Genomic DNA, 9,521 nt, shown 5'->3' on the forward strand with positions numbered 1-9,521 from the left:
TTTTGTTCTGTGTGGCGCTGTATTTTTCGTGCCGTCATTACATCCTCTACGCACTTGTATAGGTATGCACTTCAGCTTTGACATCGGTTTTGCACATCGGCATTAAACTAGGCATCGGGACGATGCCGATGTTGGCATTTTTAGATAATATTGTCCAATTCCGATATGCTCACCGATATTTCCTGCATCCCCAACTGTAAGGTCAACACCCGTTGTATTCGGCGCATGTGACAAATACAATTGGATTTGAAATGATATCCAGGTAACTTGACACCACTGTGGGACGCATTGGGAGTCAACATGGGCCAGCATCCCCTGTGGAACGCTTTCGACACATTGTACAGTCCATGACCTGACGAATTGAGGCTGTTCTGAGGGCAACAGGGGGTGCAAGACAATATTAGGAAGCTGTTCTTAATGTTTTGTCCACTCAGTGTACATGGATGTTATAACCATAAGCTGATTGGGCTACGTGTCAGTGCAAAGTTCAGATAAATATTGCTGGCCTATTTTTGCAATCCTTTAGTGTCTCATCTCCATTTTGAAGCTAGTCATTTCTTAATAATCCATGTTGAATAAGAGGATGTGGACCCATATCAGCCAGGCCTGAACTGAATTTATTCCGGATTTAAAAATGTCAGGTACAATGAAGTCAGAGATGCATTTCAATTTCTATATATAGTTCCGCTACGCCAGTGCCTAACTCCTGAGCTATGAGCCATTTGATTAAATTACAGTCAGAAGAGAGCATCTTTCTCTAAATCCTTATTACATTTTTAAAAAGGCATAGGACTTAATGTCATCAGGTATACTGAACAAAAACAGAAACGCAACATGCAACAATTTCAAAGATTTTACTGAGTTACAATTCCTGTAACTAAATCAGTCAATTGAAATGAATTCATTAGGCCCAAATCTATGGATTTCCCGTGACTGGGAATACATATGCATCTGTTGGTCACAGATACCTTAGAAAAAAAGGTAGGGGTGTTAATCAGAAAACCAGTCAGTATCTCGTGTGACCACCATTTCTCTCATGCAGCGCGACACATTTCCTTCGCATAGTTGATCAGGCTTCTGATTGCGGCCTGTGGAATGTTGTCCCACTCCTCTTCAATGGCTGTGCAAAGATGCTGGAAATTGGCGGGAACTGGAACACGCTGCCGTACACGTCAATCCTGAGCATTCCAAACATGCTAAACGGGTGACATGTCTGGTGAGGACGTAGGCCATGGAAGAACTGGGACATTTTCAGACCCAGGAATTGTGTACAGATCCTTGCAACATGGGGCTGTGCATTATCATGCTGAAACATGAGGTGATGGCGGCAGATAAATGGCACGACAATGGACCTCAGGATCTCATCATGGTATCTCTGTCCATTCAAATTGCCATCGATAAAATGCAATTGTGTTCATTGTCCGTAGTTTATGCCTGCCGATAACATATCCCCACCATGGGGCACTCTGTTCACAACGCTGACATCAGCAAACCATTCACCCACACAATGCCATACATGTGGCCTGCGGTTGAGGCCGGTTGAACATACTGACATTGGAGGCGGTATATGGTAGATAAAACATTTAATTGTGGCAATAGCTTTGGCTGACATTCCTGCAGTCAGCATGCCAATTGCACGCTCCCTCAAAACGTGCGATATCTGTGGCATTGTGTTGTGTGACAAAACTGCACATTTTAGTGGGCTTTTATTGTCCCCAGCACAAGGTGCACCTATGCTGTTCATTCAGCTTCTTGAAATGCCGCATTAGTTGGCTGGATGGATTATCTTGGCAAAGGAGAAATGCTCACTAACAGGGATGTAATCAAATTTGTGACAAAAAAAATTTGAGAAATAAGCTTTTTGTGCATATAGATCATTTCTGGGATCTTTACAGGTTGCGTTTATATTTCTGTTCCGTGTAGTTACAGAGAAACCAACAATTTCATCTACACAGTCAAGGTAGTCAAAAGCAACACAATATATACAGTTGAAGTCGGAAGTTTACATACACTTAGGTTGGAGTTATTAAAACTCGTTTTTCAACCACTCCACACATTTCTTGTTAACAAACTATAGCTTTGGCAAGTCGGTTAAGACATCTACTTTGTGCATGACACAGGTAATTTTTTCAACAATTGTTTACATACAGATTATTTAACTTATAATTCACTGTATCACAATTCCAGTGGGTCAGAAGTTTACATACACTAAGTTGACTGTGCCTTTAAACAGCTTGGAAAACTCCAGAAAATGATGTCATGGCTTTAGAAGCTTCTGATAGGCTAATGACATCCTTTGAGTCAATTGGAGGTGTACCTGTGGATGTATTTCAAGGCCTACCTTCAAACTCAGTGCCTCTTTGCTTGACATCATGGGAAAATCAAAAGAAAATCAGCCAAGACCTCAGAAAATAAATTGTAGACCTCCACAAGTCTGGTTCATCCTTGGAAGCAATTTCCAAATGCCTGAAGGTACTATGTTCATCTGTACAAACAATAGTACGCAAGTATAAACTCAGCAAGGAAGAAACAAGGAAGAAGCCACTGCTCCAAAACCGCCATAGAAAAGCCAGACTACGGTTTGCAACTGCACATAGGGACAATGATCGTACTTTTTGGAAAAATGTCCTCTGGTCTGATGAAACAAAAATATAACTGTTTGGTCATAATGACCATCGTTATGTTTGGAGGAAAAAGTGGTCAGCTTGCAAGCTGAAGAACACCATCCCAACAGTGAAGCACGGGGTGGCAGCATAATGTTGTGGGAGTGCTTTGCTGCAGGAGGGACTTGTGCACTTCACAAAATAGATGGCATCATGAGAAGAAAAATTATGTGGATATATTGAAGCAACATCAGTCATGAGGTTAAAGCTTGATCGCAAATGGGTCTTCCAAATGTACAATGACCCCAAGCATACTTCCAAAGTTGTGGCAAAATGGCTTAAGGACAACAAAGTCAAGGTATTGGAGTGGCCATCACAAAGCCCTGACCTCAATCCTATAGAACATTTGTGGGCAGAACTGAAAAAGCGTGTGCGAGCAAGGAGGCCTTACAAACCCGACTCAGTTACACCAGCTCTGTCAGGAGGAATGGGCCAAAATTCACCCAACTTATTGTGGGAAGCTTGTGGAAGGCTAGCTGAAACGTTTGAAGTTAAACAATTTAAAGGCAATGATACCAATACTAATTGAATGTATGTAAACTTCTGACCCACTGGGAGGTGATGAAAGAAATAAAAGCTGAAATAAATCATTCTCTCTACTCTTATTCTGACGTTTCACATTCTTAAAATAAAGTGGTGATCCTAACTGACCTAAGACAAGGAATTTTTACTAGGATTAAATGTCAGGAATTGTGAAAAACTGTTTAAATGTATTTGGCTAAGGTGTATGTAAACTTCCGACTTCAACTGCAATACCATTACAAATATACCACACAATTGCGTACGAGCCCACTCTTTGAGCTTCATTTAACAAATCATACACGATACAACACATCTGTAAAATCTTCATGTACTTTTAGAACACTTTAAATAATATCTTAATATATCAACATGACTGTATACATACACTGAGTGTACAAAACATTAAGAACACCTGCTCTTTCCATGACAGTCTGATCAAATGAAAGCTATGATCCCTTATTGATGTCACCTGTTAAATCCACTTCAGTCAGGGGCAAAAGGGGTGAAACTCAATAGGAAGGAGTTCCTAATGTTTTGTACACTCCGTGTATGTCCATGTAACAGTCGAGGCTGTAGCTATGTGCAGTTCATGGGCAGCAGAGGTGATCGGAGGGAGCTTTAGACGACGAGGCCCAGGCGTTTCTTGATGAAGTGGGCCACCAGAACCTGAGGTCTCTGTTGGTACTCCACTAGCACATCATGAGGGGTGGAGATCTGATCCCCATCGAAACGGTTCAACAAAGTCACACAGACGACAGCCGCTGGGGAGAGAAAGGTTATATCCGTTACAAATGTAAAAACACTTTATTTTTAGATGATGAGGTCATTAAAATTGATTGAATTTTCCCTGTCAAAGAAAGTTAGTGACATTGGAGACGGATTTATTTTGAACAACACCTTTGATGGCACAGGCACGACACATGGCTGCGAAGACGGTGGACTCCATCTCAATATTCCTGACTCCTGTGTTATAGGCTTTCCTTAAGTACTCCCGCTTGTCCTCAGTGGAGAAGGAGCAGAGAGCTCCATCAAGCCGACCCTGACCTGGTGGACCACAACAGAACACAGGCTGAGTTAGATCAAAGCCAGAAGGCTAGTAGGCAGCATTGGGAATGTACTGTACATCCTAAGTTAAAGGGTCAGTCTAGCCATTCGAAGAAAAAAACAACCAAACTCACAGACTGTAGCTTTAACTCAGGGCTTCTGAGTGGCTGAGTGTACAGCGGTGGGGGACGTGGTTACCTTCGTAGAAGTCACTGGTGCACATGGTGTTTCCGATGACGGTTGGCACGTCGTCTAACTCGGACGAGCACTGCAGCAGCTCCTTGGATACGCCCACATCCAGCTCTGTGCTCCTGTTGACCACCTTACCTAGAACTACCTGCTCAAACTGGGCGCGGAAGAAGCAGTCCACCGCCTTGTCTGTGACCACTACTGTTCCTGCTTCCAGACCTGTAATGGGTCACCAGTGACATGATTTAGAGAGCTGTGTTACCCGACTATATCAACATGTACAAATGTGTGTTAACATCCGAAAGAAGAATGGAAAGGGGGGGGGGGGGGGGGGGGGGGGAGTACGCTCTGACCGACTCCACCGGAGGTGCCAATGCGGAAGAGGATGAAGTCGATGCAGCGGGCATGATGCAGCAGTTTGATGAGCTCATGGAGCATGATGGAGATGGAGGGGACGCCCATACCATGCTGCAGAGACAGAGGGGTGAGGTTAACAATCTTTACTAACGTTAACGGAACTGCGGGAAAGTAGTACTTGGTGTTGTGAAACACTGAGTCGCCGTGCATGCTCCCCCCAATGTGTAGATGGTATCAAGGTGACATCCAGATGGTTACCAAATTTTGTACAAAATAATTCATGAAAGCTGCCATGATCCATGGAATAAAATATTGGAGGAAAACATTTGGTCATGTTAGCTACTGCCGGCGACACCATGATACAGCTGCCCAGTGGGAAGCAACTCGGGTTGGCAGGCACTCTTCCCTCTGATCTCAACTTGGTCTCAGAGCATTTTGTGTTATTCTGTACGTAAATCCCAGACACCATTTAGTATGATATGTTACGTTTCGTATGATATGTATTAATTTGTGGATGTCCATCACCCATTTCGTATGATATGTTACGAATTACAATTCGTACTATATGAGTTCAATTTGCTAAAATATATAATATGTTACACATTTGTGAAACGTATGGAATGTTATGAATTCTAGCTATGGGGCTAGCTGGCTAGGGGTTATGCTTAGTTACAAGGGTTAAGGTTAGGGGAAGGGTTAGCTAACATGCTAAATAGTTGCTAAAAAACGTAGAAAGTAGTTGAACATATGCTAATTAGCTAAAATGCTATAGTTGTCCGTGGTGAGATTCGAAATTGCAACCTTAGGGTTGCTAGACGTGTTCGTGTTATATGCTCACCCATCCACCCTGACCAACCACCTACATTTGTTTTTGCCTTATGTAACCGTCTGTCTTATGTAACCATACCAAACATAACATATCGTACACAATAGTCTAGTCTATGAGACCAGGCTGCTGGTCTAAGGAGATCCCATGGCCACCAGGGCAGTGAAGGGCCCATGGGCCTCTGTACAGTCGTGGCCAAAAGTTTTGAGAATGACACAAATATTAATTTTCACAAAGTCTGCTGCCTCAGTTTGTATGATGGCAATTTGCATATACTCCAGAATGTTATGAAGAGTGATCAGATGAATTGCAATTAATTGCAAAGTCCCTCTTTGCCATGCAAATGAACTGAATCCCCCAAAAACATTTCCACTCCATTTCAGCCCTGCCACAAAAGGACTAGCTGACATCATGTCAGTGATTCTCTCGTTAACACAGGTGTGAGTGTTGATGAGGACAAGGCTGGAGATCACTCTGTCATGCTGATCGAGTTTGAATAACAGACTGGAAGCTTCAAAAGGAGGGTGATGCTTGGAATCATTGTTCTTCCTTTGTCAACCATGGTTATCTGCAAGGAAACACATGCCGTCATCATTGCTTTGCACAAAGAGGGCTTCACAGGCAAGGATATTGCTGCCAGTAAGATTGCACCTAAATCAATCATTTATCAGATCATCAAGTACTTCAAGGAGAGCGTGTGTTGTGAAGAAGTCTTCAGGGTACCCAAGAAACTCCAGCAAGCACCAGGACCGTCCCCTAAAGTTGATTCAGCTGCGGGATCGGGGCATCACCAGTACAGATCTTGCTCAGGAATGGCAGCAGGCAGGTGTGAGTGTATCTGAACGCACAGTGAGGCGAAGAGTTTTGGAGGATGGCCTGGTGTCAAGAAGGGCAGCAAAGAAGCCTCTTCTCCAGGAAAAACATCAGGGACAGACTGATATTCTGCAAAAGGTACAGGGATTGGACTGCTGAGGACTGGGGTAAAGTCATTTTCTCTGATGAATCCCCTTTTCGATTGTTTGGGGCATCCGGGAAAAAGCTTGTCCGGAGAAGACAAGGTGAGCGCTACCATCAGTCCTGTGTCATGCCAACAGTAAAGCACCCTGAGACCATTCATGTGCGGGGTTGCTTCTCCGCCAAGGGAGTGGGCTTACTCACAATTTTGCCTAAGAACACAGCCACGAATAAAGAATGGTACCAACACATCCTCCGAGAGCAACTTCTCCCAACCATCCAGGAACAGTTTGGTGATGAACAATGCCTTTTCCAGCATGATGGAGCACCTTGCCATAAGGCAAAAGTGATAACTAAGTGGCTCGGGGAACAAAACATCGATATTTTGGGTCCATGGCCTGGAAACTCCCTAGACCTTAATCCCGTTGAGAACCTGTGGTCAATCCTCAAGAGGCGGCTGGACAAACAAAACACCCACAAATTCTGACAAACTCCAAGCATTGATTATGCAAGAATGGGCTACCATCAGTCAGGATGTGGCCCATAAGTTAATTGACAGCATGCCAAGGTGGATTGCAGAGGTCTTGAAAAAGAAGGGTCAACACTGCAAATATTGACTATTTGCATCAACTTCACGTAACTGTCAATAAAAGCCTTTGACACTTATGAAACGCTTGTAATTATACTTCAGTATTCCATAGTAACTGACAAAAATATCTAGTTTGCGCTGTTCTGTGAAGGGAGTAGTACACAGCGTTGTACGAGATCTATCTTGAGTTTCTTGTTAATTTCTCGCATGGAAAAGCCATAATTTCTCAGAACAAGAATAGACTGACGAGTTTCAAAAGAAAGGCCTTTGTTTCTGGCCATTTTGAGCCTGTAATCGAACCCACAAATTCTGATGCTCCAGATACTCAACTAGTCTAAAGAAGGCCAGTTTTATTCGTTCTTCAATCAGGACAACAGTTTTCAGCTGTGCAAACATAATTGCAAAAAGGTTTTCTAATGATCAATTAGCCTTTTAAAATGATAAACTTGGATTAGCTAACACAATGTGCCATTGGAACACAGGAGTGATGGTTGCTGATAATGGGCCTCTGTACGCCTATGTAGATATTCCATAAAAAATGTGCCATTTCCAGCTACAATAGTCATTTACAACATTAACAATGTCTACACTGTATTTCTGATCAATTTGATGTTATTATAATGGACAAAAACAACAACATTTCTAAGTGACCCCAAATCCTCAGAGAGTTCTTTGCCACGAGGTGCCATGTTGAACTTCCAGTGACCAGTCAGTATGAGGGAGTGTGAGAGCGATGACACCAAATTTAACACACCTGCTCCCCATTAACACCTGAGACCTTGTAACACTAACGAGTCACATGACACCGGGGAGGGAAAATGGCTAATTGGGCCCAATTTGGACATTTTCACTTAGGGGTGTACTCACGGTTGTTGCCAGTGGTTTAGACATTAATGGCTGTGTGTTGAGTTATATTGAGGGGACAGCAAATTTACACTGTTATTGCAAATTTACAATGTTATACAAGCTGTACACTACTTTACATTGTAGCAAAGTGTCATTTCTTCAGTGTTGTCACATGAAAAGATATACTCAAATATTTACAAAAATGTGAGGGGTGTACTCACTTTTGTGATATACTGTATATATAAATAAATAACTCCTCACCTCTCTACTATGCTAGCTGCGCTCTGGCACAAAAATGGCTGCCGTGCATCATTAAAGTAGGTGCCACACATTGGTGGTGGTAGAGGTGAATTCCCCCTTACTATTGTAAAGCGCTTTGAGCACCTAGGTGGAAAAGCACTATATAAACCCAATGAATTATTGTTATTATTATTACAAGACACAGCAATACACCAAACATCTGATAATAATATTACATAATTTCAGGTGTCAGTCACTGGCTTACATAAATCATTTTCACTTATCAAGTTGTAAAGTCTTAAACAGGCTATCGAAAGTCAAGTCAGACCATTATCTTGTGAAGGAGATGTATCCATTGTGCAATACTTACACTGATAGAAAGTACGGGTCCCACTTTGTACATGGAGTAGCGGTCGGTTCCTTCACAGATATCTGTGACATTATCCATGTTTCCGGGCAAGGCCAGCTCCTGGTGAATGAACTGAGCAAAGGACTTCATCCGATTGGCACTCCCGCCGACGCACACAAACTGCAATGGGGGAGATATAAAAGACAACTGTCTTTGAGAGTAGCTTTTCGAAATCAGGTATTTCAAGTATTTTGTCTGGGCAACTTCCACAAACCTTGACGTCTCCAAACATCTCAGGTAGGTTGTGGGTCTTGGTCCCCAGGTTGAAGTGATAGAGAATGTCCTCTTCCATTGTATCCAAGTGGGGGTTTTTAACATGGATCTGTGGGTTCTTGAAAAGGACCTCCGGTCTGTAAAAACATTGACATAAGAGCGAGCACATGAAAGCGTCATAATAAAAGTCTCTCTAATGCAGAACAAGAACTAGTGGTGTAAGGAAACCTCAAAGCAAAATAAAAATACTCACTCGGTATATTCAGAATGGTCCGTGACAGTCCCCATACAGTTGAGTAAAATAGATGACACTGTAGATATACTAAAAAAAATGAATAATTGCTATCAACTATATAACACAATATTACAAACAAAATACTTAAGAGCCACAATATTAGCTACAGCCACAAGTGCAATACATACCTTTCAGGCTAGACAGAAAAAGAATACAGGTGATATTTGCTGTTGTGCTGTGTAGCAGTTTCCAAATACTCTTGACACGTGTTCAGCTCGAAGGAAATAAAAGTGGCGTCTCTGATTCTGGGGCTGATATAGCTTTGCCCTGTGACCTCTCAGGAATGATTGGTTAGTGAGGGAGGAGTAGTGACTGTCTGGTCTCTAACTGATCTAAAACAAATACTTGGCTCAGATCCAAAGAGCTTGACTAGA

At 42.5% G+C, this 9,521-nt stretch overlaps 1 protein-coding gene across 2 annotated transcripts; it reads right to left on the reverse strand.

Moving 5' to 3' along the window:
* Positions 1 to 1,566: 1,566 nt before the first annotated feature.
* Positions 1,567 to 9,414, reverse strand: LOC139380306 (uridine phosphorylase 2-like). Of its 2 annotated transcripts, none has more exons than XM_071122898.1 (8): positions 9,276 to 9,414; positions 9,106 to 9,174; positions 8,854 to 8,989; positions 8,601 to 8,759; positions 4,772 to 4,886; positions 4,428 to 4,637; positions 4,083 to 4,229; positions 1,567 to 3,946 (listed from the first exon to the last, which is right to left on the reverse strand). In XM_071122898.1, exons 2-8 carry the CDS (start codon positions 9,138 to 9,140, stop codon positions 3,804 to 3,806), a joined length of 945 nt encoding a protein of 314 aa, XP_070978999.1. In that variant the 5' UTR covers positions 9,141 to 9,174; positions 9,276 to 9,414; the 3' UTR covers positions 1,567 to 3,803. The 2 variants fall into 2 exon arrangements, with proteins under 2 accessions (XP_070978999.1, XP_070979000.1); XM_071122899.1 differs by having other exon boundaries at positions 9,106 to 9,163; positions 9,276 to 9,380.
* Positions 9,415 to 9,521: the final 107 nt, after the last annotated feature.

This window comes from Oncorhynchus clarkii, chromosome 22 (genome assembly GCF_045791955.1).
Source record: "Oncorhynchus clarkii lewisi isolate Uvic-CL-2024 chromosome 22, UVic_Ocla_1.0, whole genome shotgun sequence".
NCBI lineage: Eukaryota > Metazoa > Chordata > Actinopteri > Salmoniformes > Salmonidae > Oncorhynchus > Oncorhynchus clarkii.